Below are 22,485 nucleotides of genomic sequence, written 5' to 3'. Positions count from 1 at the left end.
CGTCCTTCAAAATGATGGAATATCTACTCCGCGCAGGTAACATTTCTTACAATGACATTCTTGAGAAACCAATCTATGGCGAAATAGCACCAAGTCATTATATAGGATAACTTGAACGGAAATCTTTATGTGACATAGGGACCAAGAACGGGTTGATGCAGCTCATTCTGCATTAAAATAGCTGATATCTTGAACTAAAAGTATCCAGGCACCTTTAACTACAAATTTTACGACTTGGCTAAGTATCGTATTGCATTGCGCGTTACCTAAAAACTAAAGTGGTAATAGACCCCAGCTCCTAATATGCCGCCGGAAAATGACAAATCCCCTGCAAATGACAAACTCTCTATAAGTGGCAAATCCACTATAAGTGACAAATGCTTAATATAATCATAGTCAAGATTCCTTTGATGTGCTGATATGAAATTCCAAAAAGTATCATCAGACGGAGTCTTCTTGGGCTATGGGCCTATCGTGTTATCCATGGTAGAGGATGGGAATTATAAAGTTGTTGTGCATGTGATCGAAGTAGAAATGTTATAATCCTGGGAGCGTTAATATAAGCAACCTCAAGCTGGTAGTGAATAACACCTTGAGAAAGTAAACAACTAAGCTGAGAATGCCGTTTATAAAGCAGCCGGGCGTGTTTCCTTGGGCGAATATCGATGCCGCCTATATAATAGATAAGAAATAGTTTGCTATGTTTATTCCTTGCGATCGGCACTATGAGAATGTAGAAATTATGAAAACGCAGAAATTATTAAATGCAGAAATTATAGAATTCATGACTTAAAGATCAGCCCCCAAATGCCCTCACAGAGGATGTGAAAGTACTATTCGGTGGCTCGAACCCGTAAGCAGCGGAGGACCAAGCCCAGATCAAGATACTGATCTCAGAAAAGCCTCATACGCAGTAGATGCAACATCATAGGGACAATGCAATATTGGACGTGTAGAAAGGTTCGTGAAAATATATAAAGTCACGAAGCATTGAGCATCATAATCGAGCAACTCCTGTAGTATTCCTTAATGCATTTGCCCTTCTTCCCGTCCATTTCCCATCGACAGACGCTCGTAGACCAGGCGTCAGACCACCAGATTAGCTATCATCTTCCGAGTCAGACCACGTCAATTCACGCTCTATCTCCTCAAGAGCTGCCATTGCAACATCAGGACTGGTGCCTGGCGGCCGGTTGGCGGCTAGTTTTCAGGTTAGCCCATTCGTTCCTTCACTTGGTATACAGAATTGGTTACTATCAGGTACTTACTTGGGGCCATCTTCCACGCTTTTTCCGTAGCCGCATCGAACATAGCTTTGGTTAAAGCGTTTATCTCCTCCGCGCTTAGCTCGTTCGCCTTCTTTCCAATCGCTGCCCTTATAATATCAGGGCCGAACTCTTTTGGCTGGGTGGCGGCTACTTTCGGGTCAGCCTATTCGATGCTTAACTCGGCATATAGAAATGGCCTAGCATTAGCTACTCACCTGGGGCCGTCGGCTTTTCCATAGCTGCATCAGACACAGATCTAGTTCTGGCGATTTTATCCTCCTTGCTCAGCACATCCGAGTCGTCTCCAGACTCTTCGCTTGCCCGTTCACGCTCTATCTCTTCAAGCGCTGCCATTGCAACGCTAGGGCTAATGCCTGACGGCCGGTTGGCAGCTGTGTTAAGGTCAGCCTATTCGTTCCTTAACTCGGCATATAGAATTGGTCAGCTACTTACGTGGGCCCCTCTTCCGAGCTTCTTCCATAGCCACATCAAACACCGCTGTAGTTCTGGCGATTATCTCCTCCCTGCTCAGCATGACGACTTTTGACGGGGCGGCAGCTGTTTTCAGGTCAGCTCATTCGTTCCTTAACTCAGCATATAGAAATGGCCTAGTATTAGCTACTCACCTGGGGCCGGCTGTTGCTGCTTCTTCCTAGCCATATCGCGTGTAGCCACCCTTCTAGCAAGTCTATCTTTGCGTGCTTGCGCTGATTCTTCGGTGGTGGGGCGACCAGGCTTGACGTTTTCCTTCCCGAACCCAACATTCGTGCCCTTGGGGCGGGGGGCTGGCTTTTGGCCTGCCATTTGATGATGTTGCAGTACCTTTTCAGATTTTGAAGAGGTGGACTGAAGTGATAAAAGCTCGCAGGAGCTATGTAGAGATATGTTGGTTGCAGAGAGAAATGTTTCCTGAGGGTGGAGTCTCGGAAAGTGAAAGTGATGAAAGTGCGGTGTTATTGTGGATGATGATGATGATGAAAGAAGCAGATAAGTAGCAGGGACCTCCACTTGTACCTGGCGGAGAATTCCCACCGCTGCCCTGCACATCGGTCATCTAGCGCGTCACTAGTCGATGATCCACGGGTGGCTTGCAGGGTCCTCCACACACGTGACTGTGGCACCCCTCAGGGTGGATGGTTACGTCATACCTTACGAGACTGTAAGTTGATCATGTAACAGCATACCACCTTACCAGTTTGTATGGCGTATCATTGGGCGGATTTGGTACCAACGATTTCGCCAACACAGTATTATAAGGCCCAACGGCCATTACCCATATATGACTTCGATATCCCGCTCCTATACTCTTTTCTATACAATCTAGACAGTTTGGCGCATATCACTATAATTACTATTCAAATATCTAGCCTATCGCAAAGTGAAGCTATTCCAAGATCTCTCTGCCGAACCTTTGTCCGCCCACCGTATTCTCCATATCTGACCGAAATTGAGATATTCGCACGACTTGAATACCTCAATTTCGGTCAGATATGGAGGTTATGGCGGCAGGAGCGAGGACCTATAGTGGGACGCTATAGTGGTGCATGCAGTTGATGCAGGCCTAGACTACGGTGTATAAAGGCCTGAAGAGAAGGCTTGAGGATAGGGGGGCTGTCTACTATCCCACTTTCGGTACCTGCGCCACTGAGTCAGTCGGTAGAGCTTGGGCTTCAGGCTGTGGCTACAGGGCATAAGGCCCTGGTTCTACTTCGTAGGAATAGCCTTGCTTACGGTCGGCTAGATAGTCGAATAGTTGCAGAGCAGAGTGCTATGCGCTGACGATCGAGAATGTATAGGAAAGAGTATAGGAGCTTGATATCGAGGCCATATATGGCTAATGGCAATGGTCGTGAGTGCCTGATATTTCTAGCCAAAAGAGGTTTGCACCAAATTCGCCCAAGAATGCGCTATACTTCCCTCCTCCTCAGGAGTCTTTGGTTGCTTGAGCTTCTCGTCTTCTTTTCTGATGGTGAGTATCGCGACTTAGTAAGGTGGAGATGTGACATAACAACATCCTATACAGCGACTTAGGTAAGTATGGCGTATCATTGGGCGAATCCAGTACAAGCCCTTGTCGCGTCCAATGTATTGTCAGGCCCAACGGCCATTACCCATACTGTACGAAAGTTATATAGTATAATGAGTCGTGTGAAAAATCGCTTAAGAGAGCACGGCTGTGAATAAATTTCTCGTAGGAGCTACGCTCTCCCAAGAGCTGTAATATCTCAAGAATCATATCTCAACACCCGCAATCTCTTAAGAAATTTCTCTCAAGACTTTTCTCTTCAGATTTTACAGCCCTTATGAGAATACAGCTCTTAGGATAATTGGGAGTCTTCCTACCCTACCCCAGAAGAAGTAGGTAAGCAAGGCCAAGAAAATGAGTAAGGCCCACAAATGCTTACAGACGGTGACCTCATAGGTGCAGCTTACTTGCATCTTGCACACACTTCCGTTTCTAAATTAATAGAGGCAGTGCACCGAATTTAGACTTATTCTCTCCTATTGGACCAGCGCAGGCAACTCCGCAGACGGATTCAAGCCTATGTGGCTCCGGCGACACCGGCATCGGCTGACGAGTGTTGGAGGATATTCCTGTGGGAAAATATGAAACAAAAACGCTTTAATCTAAGATATTGAACTAATCTAACTTATGTTCTTCCGTGTCTCACAATCACGCTGACTTACATTCTAATTCCCCAGACTTACTTTTCCAGCTACGCTGGCTGGTATTCTAACTCCCACAGGCTTACTTTATCATCTAGATACCCACGTACTTCATCTCGCAGTTGATCGCGTAGCTAGCTGGTTCCTGAGACTAAAACAGGTCAGCGAATGAAATATAAAAAATAAGAAAAAGGAATACTTTTATTGGTCATGAAAACTTACCTATTACTAGCATTCCTCCTCGCTCTTCCGTCTCCTCTTGCACCCTTTTGAGATATTTGCCTTCTGCCTCTTCTCGAAGAATCGTCGTCAGATCGGCTGTACGACTATATACTATTGCACGTCGACCAAAAGGCACCCGGTCTGCTTTTGCTGATTAGATGTAAATTGAGATACTGAGAATCTAATCCAAGTTAGAAGTTGTATAAAAACGTAAGTAAGGGGGTAACTGACATAACCTTCATCTAAAGTGTCGTCAGCTAGGGCGTGGTTGAGTAAAGACTCTACTGCAATCCCAATGTCTATTCACAGTCAGCTTGAATTTACAATCCGACCTAAGTTCAACTTACCCAAGGTCTCCAACTGCTAAACCAAATGAACGCAGCGGGTGCGCGCCTTGCAGGCATTATACCCATATATTAGCTGCCTCAGGTAAGACAGCTGCGCAGCTATGCCGAAGCCACTCGCTACTACGAGGGCAGTCTTGTACTCGCCTACCGGTGCAGTGGTACTGTGTGGCCCACCGAACAGAGCTAAGGAGGGGGGGGATTGGACTTTCTGTATTCCAGAAGTTTTGATTGAAGCCTTGGCGTGGCTTTATAAATAGATCCAAAGCGCTCTGCTCTCCCTCGGACTAGGATGCCACAGCGAATAGATAGCTTTGCCAAAAAGACAAAAAACTAACTGGGGTCCACAGCCAAATGTGCTATCTAGCTTTGACTTTTAACAGTCGAGATAAAGTTAAGCGGATCTCAACTGTATCGTTTATATAGCTGATAGAAGCTTGAGGAAAACTGCGGCAAACGGCCTTGTTTCGCTAGATGATGAATCTATACCGGAGGAGAAACGTTAAAAGGCATATTCCTGCAAAAATATAGATATATATACGGTGAAGGAGCGACTGCGACACCAAGTGTCGCCAAATTGAATAGGCAACGAGCACTACCAATGCTTGATACGTGCGGATAATGACTTCGTACGAGAGCGCGCGGAGAAGAGGTAGGGAGAACACAGTGTCCTCTGCCCTAGAAGACGCATTCAAAGATGCGAACTATAGGGCCGGTCAGTGTGTGATCCAAGAATCGGAGTCCACCTGCGTGTTCCGGCCTGGGAGCCTAGCGGACCGGGTAGACCTTGGGCGATGGCAGATGTGGATATATGCGATGCGCAACTACCCTCAGGTCCCCGCGGAGCCGAAGAAGAAGAACTTGTTGGCAAAGCCTGCTAGTGAGAAGGCAGATGAGATTTTCCCATGTGAGGGGGCTATTCTAGCCTCCTGTTTAGGATATGAGTCTGACAAGATTCACAGCATAGCCCAGCGGTCACCCGACAGGGAGATCGCTCGCAGTGCCTTATTAAAAGCTCGGAAACCTGACTGCTATAAGTACAATGAAGCGGCGTTTGAGGACTACGTGGAGCACATCGTGAATTTGTTCTCTGCTGCCCAGCTAGTAACAGAGGAGGAGGCGAGAGCTGCAGTCGAGATTGATTGCTCTGATATATCACCAAAACGAAGCGGGATCCCGTATACGCAAGATCATGAACGGGATAAACTGTCCCCTTTTATAGACTAGTTACACAATACCGACGAGGAATAGTGCGACGAGATATCGTCTTTCTTTATCTGCAGATCTGTGTACTTTGTATTTTTTGGCAAGCTAAGCCGTCCTAATCCTCCCTCTCCTGAGGTGATATCACTATTGGATTCTCCAATTTCAGCTCCGCTAGGAGACGACCAAGTAAGAGAGGAACAGGAAAGACTTGTGAGAGAGGAGCAGGAGCGGCTTGCACGACAGGAACAAGAACGACTCGCGCGAGAAGAACAGGAAAGACTTGCACTGGAGGAGCGAGAGACACTCGCACAAGAAGAGCAGGAACGGCAAGAACGGCTCGCAAGGGAGGAATAAGAAAGACTGACAAGGGAGGAGTAGAAGAGACTTGCGAAAGAAGAACAAGAAAGACTTGCAGGAGAAGAGCAGGAGCGGCCGGCAAATAAGTAACAGGAAGGACTTGCAAAAGAAGAATAAGACCGTGCCGAGCAAGAACGGTTAGCAAGAGAAGAACAAGAGCGAGTCACACGGGAAGAGTAGGAAAGACTGGCGGAGAAACTTGCTAAGTAATGGAAAGACAGGTCCAAGCAAAAGAAGGCCGATAAGAACTAGCTAGACAAGGGATCTAAGGTACTAAGAAGTCAAAACGGCGTACGAAGAGCTCTACGTGCATCGGCTTTAGTCAAAAGGAGAGAACGGCCACTTACGCAACTTGACTTGAAGAAATTCACTAATGTTGAGTCTTCAGAAGCTAACTATCGCTTTGTGCCGCCGTCAAAGGAGTTCGATTTTTCACTACGAGCCGCAGGAGATCAAGTTGAAGTCGATAAAGCTAGCCATCCTCCACAGCCTAGCTCAGATTATTCAGCAGCTGATAACTCAACAGCCTCAGGCAGGCTACCACTACTTGCTTCTGACTCCAGAGAACAAAACCAAGCTGTCGAGAGGCCTTCACGAGAGGAGCGGGAAAACTTGCAATGGAAGAAAAGGAGCTGCTGGTAAGGGAAGAGCAAGAGCGGGTTACATATAAAGAGGAGGATAATGCTGCAATGGAAGAAGAGACACCCGCAACTGAGGGAAAGGAAAGGCTTGTGAAGAATATTACTAAACAATGGGAAGAGAGACTTGGGCAAAAAATGCCTAAGGAGAAAACACAAGACCAGAGGAGACCCAAGATAGTGGGAAAGGGGGTACAAAGAGGTATAGGTGCAGCGAAAAGGAACTGGCCACTTACTCAGTTCGAACTTGAGACTCTTAGAGACGCTGAGCCTCAAGAACTTATACAGGGTCCATCACACCAGACTGCGGTGGAGAACGAACGTCGAACTATGGCAGACCAAGAAGAGGTCGAAAATCCCATCCACAATGCGCAGCCTAGCGCGGATTATTCAGCAACTGATAATAGTAACTCAACACCTGCCTCAGGTAAGATACCAGAGCATGTCACTAACTCCGAAGAACTGATTAAAGCTGTTGAGCTACAGGTAAGCGCTTAAGTTCTCTTTTGCTTCCTGCTAAGCTTACATCTCTGCAGGCTACAAGACCATCAAGAGACCAAAAACCAGACCCTGCTATGGTTTGGATAAAATTTAAGATCTGTGATCGTAGTAGTTGGAGAGTTGTACAAGATCTTGAAGTTGATCCCTCCGACCCATCAGAGGTAAAGCGAATAGCAATGAAGTACTGTACGTGAGAAAGTGGGAGTGGATGTACATCTTCGACACAAACCTCCGTATACTAACACCTTAAACGTGTTTTGAAGATGTTACTGCAGATGGCACGAACAATATACTTTTGATTCCAGAACGGGACATCGACACCGACAATCTTCCAAGTTCCGTGCCTGAGAAAGGCTTTGATTTACAGACGAATTCAGAAGCTGACCCATCTACTCCAGAGAATACTGAAGAGGATGGTGAGGAGACTGTTCGTAAAGGAGTCGCCAGGCGCGACTCAAGGTGAGTCCCATTTTGGACAAAGATCACTTTAAACCGTTAGGTCCGGTTGGTTAATAGCATTCTCTGTTTTCTTGTGCAATGGGAGATTAACGTAAAGCGAATGTCAATTGTTTCTTGATCATAGCTGCTCAAATACTCATGGCAATGTACGTCTTTGAGGCATTCTACTGGCCGACAATCTCACCAGCCAGTGTCAACCATCATATTGGATCAATATTGATTGGACAATCTGCCATTGCCATCAGTTTGAATCTCGTGAGGGAAAGGGACGCGACAATCGAGTTCATTCTGTGCACTGTGTGGGGTACGTTTCTCCAATCCATCCACTCCCCTCCAAATTCTTCGACCCCTGGCGAGCAGTCTCTAACAATTCATGTGCACAGTCGCCTTCGACATTATTTCCGAATTTCTCCCTCACGTCTCTATCATCCTCTACCGCATATACCCCTCATCCCACAGATTCCTCCTCAAGCTCTACCGAGTTGCTTGTCTCACAACACTTACAGGAGCAACTGCAGAAACGATACTCACAATGTATCTCTTTGGTAGTTTGTGGCCCCGGCGGACACTTGCCTTCAAGATTACTACGCCAATGCTGCACCTCCTTTTCGCGTTTGCGCAGTTGTGGGGAGTTGGTGTTTCTACAAAATGTACAAGAAACAAGAACGGCTCATAGCGATGAAGGAAGAGAGACTGGAGGATCTGGAGCCGGCGGCGAAGGTTGTGGAAGAGACAAAGGACGGACGATTGGCCATTGGCGAGAGAAAAAAACTCTCGAGAGGCGGATCAGAAATCGAGCCGGCTAAGCACCCGAGGATATCATAAATTTACAGCGTGTTTTTCTGGCATCAATTTCGAAGGTACATTTTATGGGATGCATATGCACTTGGGAGGGGGATTTACAAGCATTGAGTTTTTGGGCTGGTTTTGCAAATATTTCTAGAACGTAAATATACAAGAGCTGTACATTAAAATCAACCGCCTGATATCTTGCTGGCGCATATCTCTATCGACGATAAGGCCATCCTCTATCAATTGCCCGCTTCTCATCTCTCCGAAACTACACAATTCATCTTCTCTTCTCCTTGCCCTGGACATCTATAGCGATTTCTCCATCGATAACCGTCTCGTCGTTATCCTCATACTCAAAACAAATCCTCCAGAATCTCCATCATCTCCCCTCCACGCTCATTCCCCCAAGTCTCCACATGCCTCAACACATGCCCCTACACATGCCCAGCCGGCGCACACATCGCAGCCAGCCCATGATTTAGCAGCGGGGCTACGGGTAGACTCACATTGCCACAAATGCAACTATATAACCTCGCAACTCTATCATGCTCTGCCAGCCGTTACTGCACGTCAGTATCCCAATCGGTCAGCACAATGAGTAAAACCACCAAGATCGCGGAATCAATCAAGAGCGACAGCACTCTGCCCTTGACCCAGGCTGGCAACTCGTTATTGCTCTTCTCGAGTCCAGAGACTGAAGTATTTATGCGCCCTTTAGAGAAGTGCGGGACCAAGACGTATAGATTCCTCACTACTGCAATGCTGGAGAAGATAGTGCCAGGAATGGCATTGTCGTCTCTGCCTTGGCGGTCGGAGCGTGCGCTGAGGCCGAGGACATAAAAGAAGAGATCGTCGCCCTATTGCGCACAGGAAAATTTGTCTCATACGAGAGGCAACTCTAATTCAAAGATATACTCGGACCGGCTAGTCCGTAAGTGAGCATGACCTTGATCTTTCCAGCTATCCTATTCCCAGCTGCACCATCCCAGGTTCGACCATGAGCATTGAGCCTTTGCTCAACAGATTCAGAGACCCCAATGCCACCTGCAGAACTCGCGATGACTGCGCTCCTAGTATCAACAAAGTCCAATTTTGGCAGCCCGAGCCAAAGTCGAGTACGGAAAGCCTCGAAAGAGAGTCCTGCAAGAACTAGCAGATTCAAAGCCGTGACTAGGTAGATGTATACAGCCTCACCCACGGCAAGGACTTGAACAACAGCAGTGACATTTTGTGTTGAATATTCCTGCGCGAGAACGAGCTGAGCACTCGCTGCTCCGATGAAGGCCTGATCATATATCGCATTTGCTGACTCTTCAATACCTCTGAGATTCTTTCGCTCGACTGTCTCATTTGTGTTCTGTTGTTGGACCCTGAAAATGTTGTTGACCAACATATCTCCGAGAAGGGATGTGAATGAAGTGGTGCTTATCATGGATAAGGAACCCATCGAATCTGTGCTTTGAGCGGCGACTGTATTCGTTTGCTCTACATTCTTGACGCTATCCTGGCTGACTGGTGTCACCGTGATCGACTTTTGGATGACATCGACGGCAACGCGGAAAATGGTGGGAACGACCTTTGTCGTGCATGAAACGTTTTGGAGCTGGCTGTACCCTAACGCATTTATTAGGAATCCATTTCCAACTGTCATTGCAGCCACAATCATCGGTGAGCCGTTCCAAAAACTGCCTGTCAAGTAACCGCCGTTAAGGTCCCAATGTGCATAGTATTCAACTGGAGCTGCATCTTCTCGCGCATCGAGCGTGACGTACAGAGACCCGTTATAGATGCAATTATACTTGATTTGATAAGCGGTCTCGAGGTATTCGTAGCTGGTAATGTGAGAGTCCGTGTTGACGAAACTGTCATTGAGCCCAACAGACGAACCGGCACCGTAGGACCGCCCGTGATAGGTGTAATTGGTGTTGTCGCTTTTCGCAAAAGCGGGGGGCTCTCCGCCGAGAGTCGACGCTGTCAAGCCGTCATTGATGAGGTATGAATAACGGCTCGTGTGTACAGCGTAGGAAAAGATCCCTATATTCGTCTGCAAAGATGGACCATTGGCCTCATTGGCATAATTGTACCAATTTTGAGACCATAGAGCTCGCGTATCATTGCTCCATGCCGGTACTCGAATTTGGAGTAGTCTATTGTCTGCCACGAGCACTGAAACAGGAGTAAGCGCACCTGCCCACAAAGCTTGGGGGAGCAATGCAAAGGCCGCGAACGCCAAAAGTGCAGAGAGATATGACATCGGAAGCGACCAGTTGATTTGAGCCGTTGTGAGGGCACTATAGAGACCTAACTGGTCCATGGATATGGGACGACGTGCGAGCGACCGACGGGCAGCGTAGTTCGAAGCTAGACGAAGAGGCGAAACCAACGCTAATCCCAGAAGCCCGGCAAGAATTTGCACTATGACCTGCGTTGGTGCTCTGTTTTTAATGATCCAGTCGTAGTAAAAGCCATTTCGGATTCTCCAGTCCTCTCGAAAACTGGCTAAGATGACGAGGCTGACCACGGTCGACAAGACAACAGGAAGGAAGCCAAGCAGCTTAGTGAAGGTTGATTGAAGATATACGCTGTTTGTGATCAAGTCTGTCGGACCACCTGGATTGGCTGATTGTTCAGCTTTCGATTTGGGAGACATGACAGCTCGCCGAGCTAACTGTTCGATGTTCTGAATGGATGGGTTCTGTGCCAAAGCTTGTTATCGCCAGGCTGAATGCATAGTCAATAGGGAGATGGCAGCCTACCTCAGGCCGCTCTATTTGAAGCTATCCTCAGGTCTGGTATGCGCAGTCTGTGCGGCCTGGCGATGTGGACTCTGCTTCACTAAATCGATCGTTCTTGTCGGTAAGCGTAGCCTTAACAAGTGCTACGATATCTCCCAACCTTAGATGAACGAGCTTAAGAGAGGGTCTTGATGAAGTGGGAAAACTTCACAGCCTCGAAAAAGAAAAGGCAGTGAGCCGAAAATAGCCCAAGCCGCGCAACGAGGCTGCGCTTGTAGCTGAACAACCAACCAATCATGCAAATCTCAAGGTGTGGCTTGCCTCCAAGCAATTGCATTGGCCACCTTGCGTTTGGAAGGTTGCATGTGAACTAATGGAGTATCGATTGAAACACATCAAGGTGATTTTAGGTAGCGGAGAAGACAATGGAGATAACCTGTACGGGGATGGTGAAGAGTCTATCTCGAGTTGCTGTTGTAGAGGCCCAGTGACAACAGAATGGTTCGTCGGTCTCGTAGTGGCGAAGCTTGAGTCTGCCATGATTTCCCGACGCATATCTGCCCAAAGACAGTCATCATGGTGGTAGTCTAGGAGTTCTTTGTCTGTGACCATCTTAGTAGAATTCCCACAATACCACTCTTTTCCGCAAGAGAAACAGGAGATCGGATCATCCTTCTCGCCTGGCACTTGATAAACCCATGTATTGCTAGCTGCTTAGGAGGCCAACATTGGCAAGGCCAGCTTCCGAAGGAGTCTAATCTAGACGAAATCGTTGAAAAGGTAGCTGAAATTTGGACGGTCTTCGACATATTGATTGGTGACGTCTGCATATAGAAGTGAGATGACCTTGGTGTAGGAGTAACTTCAGCGGAAGAGTCGATGCTGTAAGAGAGCGTGGGCGAGGGCGATGGTGACAGAGAATATGGGGCCTATTTGAGCCTCCTCCGGTGCCTGTCACACTGGGACGTGAGGGTGGGTAGCGGCTAATGTTAGTAATTTTAGATAGACGCGTGCTGCATTGTGAGGCCATCATGTGTTGGACCGAATTGGGACCCTCGCTAATCTGAGCAGTTCTGGTTCATCGCTTATCGTCCCAGCCGCGCTGCTTGTCCAGGTCCCCAATCTTTCCCGTCTTCAGATTTTGGTTCTGTCATTGATGGTACTAGACATTAAATAATGGCCTACCTCGCGAAACACACCAAAAATCGGGATATTCGCTTTTAATGTGTCGTGGTGGGGCAGCTGCAATCACCATATGATCCTCTGTCACTGCCTTCAAAATGTACCAGTTAGACGACACGTGGATGGGTGGGCCCAGCTGGGCTTATACGCTCCTGGCTCCCTCTCACTCTCCCATTTACACACGGCGATGCCAGAGAGCTTGAGCCAGAGAGAACCTGGCCAGCCAGAGAATGGAACACGCTTTATTTGCCATACTTACCTATATTAATTACTGGGTCCTGTGACTATTAGTCGTCCTGAATGCCACCACCTGGATGCGCCCAGAATATTCACTTATAAGAACACTAAACTATTGGTCAAGCTTCTTTCTACCACCTGACAACCGGAGCCGCAGCGTGAAGACCTCGCTCCGCCGACTGACTCGGCGGCGCAGGTACCCAAAGCGGGATAGCAGCCACCTTGTCATGGCTGCTTATTAAGCCAGGTTCCCCGCAGGTGCCCAATTCCGGGGTCGTGCCATGCTGTAAACACTGTAAACTCGTTCCCTTGGTTTTCTTCAGTCCTACTTCCTACTGCCTACTGCCTACTTCCTACAAACTCTCACTCCGTTTGAAGCATATTTGCTAACCTATCCAGGCCATGGATAAACGGTGGCTTCCCTGCGTCTATGCTGCTGCTAGTATTCCGATAGCACAATGGCGGTCGGTGTACCATGGTACTCAGGCCTTCATGCCCTGTGGCCTAGGCCTGCCACCTACAGTACAGTACTGTAGCGCACATCACTACAGCGTGCCACTCTTTGCCTACCTAAGGTACTGTACATAGGTACTTCCTGCCTTTGGTTGCTTGAGCTTTTCTTCTTCTTTTCTGAAGTCGGTGAGCATTACAACTTACAGCCTAGTCCAAGTCATAGATACTTGGCACCCCGTAATTGCCCTATCATCTCCCTCCTCCAAGCGTAAACCAACAAGGCGGTCGGGACCTACCTGACAGTACGAAGCGCATCCAGAATTCAGAGGGCGCGCAGCAGCGCTCCCCTATTGGCGCCCCAAGCACCGCGCAACGCTGTCAACCACGGTGGATCTACGAAGGACAATTACCCAGATTTCTCCCAGTACTGGGTACCTAGGTAGGGCTGACTCCAGGAACCAACACGATACAGGGCAACTGGTTGGCGGCGTTGTACGTACGATGTGAGGAGGCAGTGCTACTCGAGTATGGCGCATGCAGATCGAGTACAGTAAGGCAAGTCCTGCCATACCTTTAAACACGACTCTGTCCGTTTCAACCTGCTTGCTTTTCTACTCTCCTCGTTGCCACTTTGTATTTACTGTTGTTTGTAACTTGATAATTGTTGCTCTCTCTGTACCTCATTGTATTTCAAGTTCAATCAATCCTCTGATAATTTAATCCGCCCGTGGAGCCCTCCCCACCCCACACGGAATGTCAGCTGCAATTTTCGGATTTCTTACTGCGTTTCAAATATATGCTCTCATTCAATGAGCTCGCCACCGCACCGTCCGTTTATCGCAGACGAGAACCGGTATCAGGCACGCATGAACACAGAGCTACCTCGTATGTTTTATTTCAAGCTTAGCATGGGACAGCAAGTCCTGACAGCAAGCAGAGACAGAAGACGATAACCTTTCCTTGAAGACAACATCTTTATTGCAATCATTTATCGACCAATCATTTTCCCGGGAAGACAGTACTACTTGTCCTCCAGGACCTTCCCCGGGTCAGAACACGACTGCAACTTTCAGAGATTCAAAAATATCGCGCAAGAAAGTACCTAACCCAAACCCGAGTGGAGCTTCCTCGTTCACTTATGTGAACCCCCCCGATGGAGACGCTTACACCAGCGACGTCGCATTGCTTTCTTTGCCATCTGGCGGTCATGGTGGTGGTGCATCGAAAGAAACCTCCCAGAAACCCCCGAAGGAATGGGTACCAATAATGCTTCGCAAAGTCCCGGCGGCGCTGCTGACTCTGACATGCTTGACGATCGCGATTTTGTTGGAATGCTTGAATATTGTTGCTCGTAACCGGCAGGGGTTCTCGACAGACAATAGAACGTCGGTGCAGCTTGCCCGGTATCTGCCAACGGTGGCCGTGATCTGCCTCGGGTTTGCTTGGAAATCCCTCGTTAGTGATCTCAAAATCGTCACACCATACTCAATAATGAGTGCCAGATGGTCCGAATCACCCAAGTCGATGTTGCTGGACTATGTAGACTCTCTTGAATTCATATCTGTATGGACCTCGGCTCGCCATGGACACTGGGCGATGTTCCTTGGGCTTGTCATTGGTCTGCTCTGTGGCATACTGGTACCGCTGGCTAATGCGTTGACCTTCGTCAACCTCTATTCTCCTGTGGAGCAACATTCATCCATCGTGATGGATTCGCAATTCTCTTTCAAGGACACTTTGGCAAGCAAGAACGGCACCCTCTACATCCCATGGGATTACCGGGGAAGTCAACCTTATGCTGCAGTAGCCTCCTCCCGCCAACCAAATGGAAAGAACGGCCCTTGGACAGTCGATGATTTTGCCTTCGAGTCCCTCAATATAACTCAGTGGTTAAAACAGAACGTCACTGTGGGGGCTCATGTGCAAGCATTCAATGCTCCATTCGAATGCATGAATATTAGTTATGTCGTCGCCAACGAAACGCATATCGTCCTGAATGCAGATGGAGATGATCTGGCCAAGGCAAATTGTCGACCACCACTAACGCAGAGTGTAACTTCAGCAGGATGGGATCCAGAACAATTAGGCTGGCTGAATGTCACCGACTGTTCTGATAACGGCACTGATATACGAATGCTTGCCACAGTCGCGAGTAGGCCCTTTGGGAACGGGAGCATGGTAGATGCCAAAGCCATTGGTTTCTTATGCCGCCCTAAGTACTTTATTCGCCAGGCTAATATTCGACTGAATGGGAGTACTGGCGACATCCTGAGCTTTTCTTTTGAAGACAGTCACCCGACGCCTATTGATATTGGCGCAGATCTCCCAGTTGTCGTCACATACCTCAACAACCCATGTAAGTACACCCTCCAGGAATCTTTTGTCCAATAGAGAAACTACTGACTCCTCAATTATCTAGTGGATCCAGAATCCCAATCCGCGTATCGTCTTAGTCCAGTTGGTCCATATAAATCTGGCAGACTACCACAAGCCACGTTCGAGAATGTAACGCGTTATGCTAGCGAATACTCTGGCCATGATGTGTTTTTCGATCAGCTGCTCAGTGGTGGGCGCAATATTTCTGAATATATTGACAATCCGGCTCTGTTCGAGTCCGAGGTAGTTGACCTTTCCAACACTATTTTGACGAAGGTTATTAGTTCATTCGCGCGGACAAATGTGACACGCGCAGTCAATGGATCAGTTACTCTACACGAATCGAGACTGCATGTTCGACCTGCCTCATTGCGGGGTATGCAAGCTATCCTAGCCTTTATGGGTCTGATTTGTGGTCTCTGTTGTACAATTCTTCGGCCAAAGAGTCGGTTGACCGAAGATCCTTCTAGCTTGGCTGCTGTTTCGGTCATCTTGAGTGCGTCTGAAAATAGGGTAGAGCAGAAGCTCCAGGAAGTTGTGATGTCAGACCCACGTTCGACGAATGAATCTTTGTCCGGATGGCGGTGGCTACTGTCCTCCAAAAATGCGACCTCCGTCATTGAGGCTAACGAAGTGTCAGAGCAATCTCCCGGTTCCAACCGCTATGTGAGTGTTATCTATCTTTACACTCCACGAACGTCTGCTTTTTAACACATAGCTAACCATCAATCATAGGAAACTATGAACGCTGTAGCCTCCGTGGAACACGAACCTCAGCCATCGAGGTACCAGCCACTGCCTTTCCACCTAGTATCAAGGGTGGTTTTGCTCTTTTCTCTCTCGGCGGTCATAACCACCCTCGCCGTTCTGCTGAGGATCTCCACTACTTCTGGCGGCTTTCTTGCGATAACTTCAACTGCATCAGCGGCGTGGTCAGTCGTTCCAACAACTATCCTGGTTCTCGTTGGATACGGCGTGTCAAGTGTCCATGGTGTGCTACAAAGCTTTACTCCATATCTCGCACTTCACAGAAATTCTGGATCGAAATCCCTGCTTTACGGTTCGTATAGCTTCGTCCTGCTCATGCCAATCTATGCTATTTTACGGTTTGGAAGCATCGCACTGGCCACAAGTTCAATTATGGCCCTGCTTTTCCCAGGGGCAAAGATTTTAGCAGCAGGCTTGTACGTACCTATAGAGGCTATCGATACAGGACCTGTACAAGTAATACTTGACACCAGTCTGATGGACGGGTTCGAAGCCATGTACGAAATGTTTCGGTCCCAAGGGTACGGCTATCTGATTGAAACCGAAAATGCGATGGTTAGGCGAGCTTCACAATTCTCCGAGTGGACATCGATTCCTTACTTTGGTGTTCCTCACAGAGCTGGAGCTATGGGAAATCTTGTGTTTAGCAACTTGACAAATCTAGGAGACGACCATGAGCAAATATCTGACGTTGGAAGTCTCATCGCTACTAGAGTTCCTGCCATCGCGGTAAATCTTACCTGCACATCTTTGGGACCGGAGCACTTCCAAGCCTACGTGCTAGATAATACGCCAGAACCGAAAAATGAAACGAATTGGAAGTTCTCCATGCGCTGTGCAAGTAAGATTTGCAATGATACGTTCGGCGACCAGGCTGAGTTAGTTAAATGGACCAAAGCACAAAACCCAGAGTTTACGACCCATCGTTACTTTGGTAGGGCTCAAATTAAGGGATATAGTTATCTGGGTGGCTCTGGACCGTTTGATACGCCCTACCTTGTCACACTTGGGGACTTTTCCAGCATCTTGGAGCCGTTTACCAACCAGACTTTACTTTCAAATACAACAGTAAAGCTCGAGCCTGGAATGTTCAACTACTCTAGCAGCCCATCCATGGTAGCCGTCAGTTGCAGCAAAGCCTTCTGGGAAGTCAATGTCAATGTGCAAATGACAAAAACTACCAGGACCAGGGTCAACGGCACCGAAATACTACCATGGGATGTTTCTGCATATGACAAAGACAGTATCGAGTATGTGAGGCAGTACAACAAAACCACTCCGCTGTGGGCTTATCCGAAATCCAGTCATCCAAGCCAATATAACGACGACCGTGACGGTGTTATAGACAACGATAGTTTATGGCCAACACGTGGCGAGAGTACCAATATGTTTGAGCTCATCGCTGCCCATCAACAATTCCAAGTTGGAGATGTTAGTGGGGTCCTAGATGAGAATCAACTTTCCAGCGCCGTGCAATCCGTCTTCACTTCCTACTGTGTAGAAATCATCACAGAGCTACGAACCCATACGACAGCAATCGCATCCAAAAATAGCACTCGGACTGTACCTGGCACTATCAGCACTCCTTTGACTCGCATGAAACAAGATGCTCGTACTACTATTGCGCTTTGTGTGGTATTAGCTGCAATGCTAGCTGGACTAGTTTACATATTTGTTAGCTTTCCCAGGGAGAGCTTGATGGCGAAACCTCCTACTTCGATTGCTGCCCAGATGTCGCTGCTGGCTGGGAGCTCGTTGGTGCGGCAGCTGAGGGATGGGAATGTGCAATCTGCAATGGACACAGACTTTTTGAAGAAGAAATTTCGGCTCTGTTGGTGGCCAGTGGGTGGAGGTGGGGGTTGGAGATGGGGGATTGATGCCATTGGAAGTGAGAGTGAGAGTGAGAGTCTTGTCCATAGACGCTCCTGAGGAATCTAGGAATTGTATATAGAGCTCTAATTCAATTACATTGTGTCATATTTGCCATTTTTGAAACGGGCGAGATGGTCTGATTGCTTAATTATGAAATTGATAGGTATATTTTTATATCTACAACACTATGGCGGCGATCACGAGTGATAAGTATGTTGTCTCCTCGAATGTAGAACAGCACTCCGCTATCAATATAGTACTGGGATGGATCAAGTATACCTGAAGGAAGACAACTCAAGTCTACTGTTTAAGGATGCGCCTGAGAGCAGATGCCGGATTTGCTTTTGTTGGAGAGAATGATTGAGAATGTAGAAAAAGCTGAAATAGTTATTATTTGTAGAATTTGACTGCCCCTGAAATCCCTCCCCCTAACATTCCTCAGGAGGAGAAGCACATGATAGGTCACGTGTTGCCAATACTACGCATTGGTGGACACCAGTTTCATAATGTTACAAGTCCATCAACGCTCTTTGTGTACTTGAAATGGGCGTAAAAGGGAATTCTCGTGAAGTAGATAGACCACGCAGTGTAGCAAGATCCTCTCATACCTGATTCATGGGAATTAATCGATTGAGAAATCAATCATCGATCCGTGGGTTCAAGTGGACAAACATCACAACGTCGGGTGAGGCTGACAGTCAGCTCTATGAAATATTAGCCACGTAAGACTCTGCCTTGCGGCGACCGAGGGCTGAAAAGACGGGGTCGAGGGAGCTCGAGGGGAGGCTGTGCATTACTATCGCAAGCCATTCGTTGCACGATACGAGATAAAGGAACCAGCTTGGGAACTCGGGTACTGTACACTTTGAGGCGCTTTGAAAGCAGGACCATGAACACTTGTCGTTGCATTCTGTAGTAGCAGTAGATTGTTAGGCCCAAATAGGATTTAATAACTATGGAAGTATCCAGTTGCTTTATAAAATATAAATATGGGTCGTCCAAGTCGATCTTCATTCCGTAACCTTGCGTGTTTGTAACTAAATCGGGCGCCGAGATGTGACAACGTAACAGCCAAGCTAAGCCACACCCATCAATCAACCTCCTTGTGAATGCTATCTTCTCCCTGCCACCATCAATCAACCTGCATACACGATTTCCAAATCCCACGACGCGAATTTCTCTTCCCTAACGACCTCAGATTGCGATTCTTGAAGAAAAGAGCAAATATACCCCCCCAGAATCCCTCGAATACGCTTGCGACTGCTGGCCCTTGGAAAGTCGCTGGGAGACATCTGAAACACTGCGGTGATTGTGGGACCAACGGGAAAGACCCTGATATTTGGAGCGGACAACATTGCGCTGGCATCAGTCACGATTCAAGAGAGGACTTCGGAACATACATACGATTTGCGCAAGGCATTACAACGGATGGTAGAAGGGATATACAGGATAGTCCCCAAGTACCGGGCTCCTCGAATGAGCGACAGCCGCAAAGATGCTGTTCAACACAACCTGTAATGCGACGCTGGACGAGATGCTGAGTATGCGATCCCTTGGTATTACACTGAAGGTGATCAGTAGGTGCTGACCCAGTATAGTTGGCGACTCGGAGGTACCATTGGTAGGAAATATGACATTCCATACCCTCGGTCTCATCATCGCGGCAGCGACCGCCTTAATCGCCACATTACTATCTCTGTATCTTATCTGGATGCATGCCACCAATTATACGAAGCCCTATGAGCAAAGACAGTAGGTACCCCTTCTTAAAGCATTCTAACATCTCACTGACCTTCCACAGTATCATCCGAATCCTCTTCATGATCCCAGTTTATTCCGCGGCCTCGTTCCTCGCCTTCTGGTTTTACTGGCATGCGATATATTTCCACGTTATATCAGAGTGCTACGAAGCTTTTGCGATCGCCTCTTTCTTTGCGCTCATGTGCCACTACATTGCGCCAGATTTACACGAACAGAAGCATTACTTTCGAACTATAGAGCCTGTAGGATGGGTGTGGCCGGTGTCATGGGCGATGAAGTGCTGCGGCGGACAGAGGGGGCCTTGGAGGACACCCCGAAGCGGGCTGACGTGGTTCAACATTATTTGGACGGGAGTCTACCAATACTGTTTCATACGGATTGGGGCGACTGTTGTTGCGGTTATAACTCAGTACTTTGGTAAATACTGCGAGTCTTCCAACTCACCAGTATTTGCGCATATCTGGGTATGTTTCCCAATATTTCTCCACGGTTTATACTGACCACATTAGGTCCTGGTTATCGAAGGCGCTGCTGTTACAGTCGCGATGTTCTGCCTTATTCAGTTCTATATTCAACTTCGCAAAGACCTTGCTCCCCACAGTCCGTTCCTAAAGGTTCTAGCCATCAAACTCGTCATCTTCCTTTCGTTTTGGCAAACTTTCCTCATTAGTATCTTGACTTCCGCCACATTCAACGTGGTCAAACCTACTACTACTCTTGCGTATCCGGATCTCAAGGTCGGGATCCCATCACTCCTACTATGTGTTGAAATGGCTATCTTCGCCTTTTTGCATCTGTTTGCATTTCCATACCAGCCGTACAAGAAAGGCACCGAGGTGGGGAAATACCCAATATCAGCTTCTGGCACTGATAGCCCACCAATGAACACACTTGGAAAGAATGAGGGTGGTCTTCTCGGATGGAGAGCGATCGCCGATGCGATGAACCCCTGGGATTTGGTCAAAGCTTTTGCAAGAGGCATGCGGTGGTTAGTTGTTGGACGAAAACATCGAGAGAATGATACATCGTACAAGAACGGCCAGGAAAATGATATGGTGTTAGAACCATCACAGAGAGCATACAAAGGAGACGACCATCTCCCAATCGCGAATGAATTCCGCAGAAGCAAATATGGCATTCCAAGCGCTGGACCGAACGAAGTACCGGGCGAGGAGGGCGCAGGGCTCATCACCCACGCCCAGCCAAATCCCCAAAATTCTAGCTCAGGTTACGATCCCATGCGTCAACGCTCCGATTCTGATGACCGAAGTTTAAGTCCAGACCGCTTCATGGGGGAAAATCCCACCCCAGGATCGCTGACGGAAAAAGGGAACCGCGGGCAAGGAAATATGGGCATGGCCGCCGCTCAGGGGGAGCCCGAACCCTATCAGAGCCATGCCATTCCACAACCCTTCCCATCGGCAATACAATCAGAAGCCTACCTAGAGGATAGGCGGCACCAACGAAGACAACAACCTAATCCCTCAGAGCAATGGGCAAATTCCAGCCGGCCGGTCGGTGACGCCCAGGAAGTACATAATGCACTATGGGGAGGAAGGCCGCCACCGAAGCCGAGAGATGATGGGAATCAGTTCTGAGAGTTTTGATTTTTCGCACATTTGGAGGATATGTATAGGACGAATGCAATGTCACGATACGAAAGCTAGATGAGATGAGATTTGTCTAGGCTGGCTCCTAATTTTTAGTGTTTACAACGTGGGTGGGTGGGTGCATTTGTGGCGTTGCTTTAAGGGCGTTTTGCTTGTTGCTGATAGCATAGCCGTGGGAGAATTCGGGTTTTTATATGCGTACATACCTCATTAGTGCATAATACCATCCTGTTACCTTTGCTATATTTTTCTACAGCTGGTGCTGTTAGATTGAGGCCAGCAAAACGGGTATGGTGATTTCATGGTCTTAGTCCGGAAGGATTCTACTGAGCTAACAAAGTGAATACCTCTCAAATCTCCTATGCACGCCGCCAATCCGGTAAAATCCCGGACTTGGGCGCTACTTATATAAATGTAGCTGAAGTATAACCGGGCTCCCGGAGGTGGAACCAGACACCGCAATAAGACAGAGAGAAGAAGAAACAGAAACAAGAAGCACCACAGAAAAGAGGCAGCACGATACCGGCAACAATCCACCAACTGGGTCTGCGGATACCGGTAAAAGAATGTCGAGGATTTCCTGTATATCAGCTGCAGATATCGCTGTGTTAATCGGTGAATTATTAAACAGCTGTACGACTGTCATTAACAATAACGTTGGCAATAACAAAACGTCTGTCAATTTCACTTAGACGTCGTTTAGAGAACTTCGGATGACTAAATATTAAAACACCTGAGCTATATTTGTAGAAGCAGACTTAGTATTATTTTAGACTTGAAGCTTTTCGCTGCTTCTGGATCGCTCTCGGTGTTTGCGGACCACACTCGCTTTCCTTGTCTGAGTAGGGAATGGGGCAGGATGTGTTTTGAAACTGGCTGTTGGCCCTGGTGGTCTTGCAAGGAACACAGCAAATAATTTATAGACCTTACCTGATGGCCGTAGGTGTGATTAGGAATGCGGAACGATAGCAACCTAAGGCCAAGAAGTCTACGGTAAATCTCTGAAATATTTGAGTAATGTGAGAGGAAATATGATA

At 47.8% G+C, this 22,485-nt stretch overlaps 6 protein-coding genes across 6 annotated transcripts; 4 read left to right on the top strand and 2 right to left on the bottom strand.

Annotated features, from left to right (window-relative positions):
* Window positions 1-1,099: 1,099 nt before the first annotated feature.
* BP5553_06827 (uncharacterized protein) lies at window positions 1,100-2,072 on the bottom strand (the record flags this gene model as incomplete). The annotated part of the gene is made up of 5 exons (XM_032015450.1): window positions 1,100-1,200; window positions 1,269-1,415; window positions 1,484-1,660; window positions 1,722-1,826; window positions 1,895-2,072. 5 exons carry the CDS (start codon window positions 2,070-2,072, stop codon window positions 1,100-1,102), a joined length of 708 nt encoding a protein of 235 aa, XP_031868871.1.
* Window positions 2,073-5,122: 3,050 nt separating this feature from the next.
* Window positions 5,123-6,061, top strand: BP5553_06826 (uncharacterized protein; the record flags this gene model as incomplete). The annotated part of the gene is made up of 2 exons (XM_032015449.1): window positions 5,123-5,679; window positions 5,785-6,061. 2 exons carry the CDS (start codon window positions 5,123-5,125, stop codon window positions 6,059-6,061), a joined length of 834 nt encoding a protein of 277 aa, XP_031868870.1.
* Window positions 6,062-6,681: 620 nt separating this feature from the next.
* BP5553_06825 (uncharacterized protein) lies at window positions 6,682-8,487 on the top strand (the record flags this gene model as incomplete). Its single annotated transcript, XM_032015448.1, has 5 exons — window positions 6,682-7,188; window positions 7,239-7,389; window positions 7,467-7,662; window positions 7,787-7,808; window positions 8,212-8,487. The coding sequence occupies 5 exons, from the start codon at window positions 6,682-6,684 to the stop codon at window positions 8,485-8,487; spliced, it is 1,152 nt and encodes a 383-aa protein (XP_031868869.1).
* Window positions 8,488-9,352: 865 nt separating this feature from the next.
* On the bottom strand, window positions 9,353-11,104 carry BP5553_06824 (uncharacterized protein; the record flags this gene model as incomplete). The annotated part of the gene is made up of 1 exon (XM_032015447.1): window positions 9,353-11,104. The coding sequence occupies one exon, from the start codon at window positions 11,102-11,104 to the stop codon at window positions 9,353-9,355; it is 1,752 nt and encodes a 583-aa protein (XP_031868868.1).
* Window positions 11,105-13,870: 2,766 nt separating this feature from the next.
* BP5553_06823 (uncharacterized protein) lies at window positions 13,871-18,134 on the top strand (the record flags this gene model as incomplete). The annotated part of the gene is made up of 4 exons (XM_032015446.1): window positions 13,871-13,946; window positions 13,999-15,417; window positions 15,481-16,103; window positions 16,173-18,134. The coding sequence occupies 4 exons, from the start codon at window positions 13,871-13,873 to the stop codon at window positions 18,132-18,134; spliced, it is 4,080 nt and encodes a 1,359-aa protein (XP_031868867.1).
* Window positions 18,135-19,572: 1,438 nt separating this feature from the next.
* On the top strand, window positions 19,573-21,436 carry BP5553_06822 (Uncharacterized protein; the record flags this gene model as incomplete). Its single annotated transcript, XM_032015445.1, has 4 exons — window positions 19,573-19,618; window positions 19,676-19,829; window positions 19,879-20,302; window positions 20,348-21,436. The coding sequence occupies 4 exons, from the start codon at window positions 19,573-19,575 to the stop codon at window positions 21,434-21,436; spliced, it is 1,713 nt and encodes a 570-aa protein (XP_031868866.1).
* Window positions 21,437-22,485: the final 1,049 nt, after the last annotated feature.

This window comes from Venustampulla echinocandica (genome assembly GCF_003357145.1).
Source record: "Venustampulla echinocandica strain BP 5553 chromosome Unknown scaffold_4, whole genome shotgun sequence".
In the NCBI taxonomy this organism is placed as follows: Eukaryota; Fungi; Ascomycota; class Leotiomycetes; order Helotiales; family Pleuroascaceae; genus Venustampulla; species Venustampulla echinocandica.
Note: the sequence above shows the minus strand (reverse complement) of the source record. Positions and strands in the feature narration are given on the sequence as shown.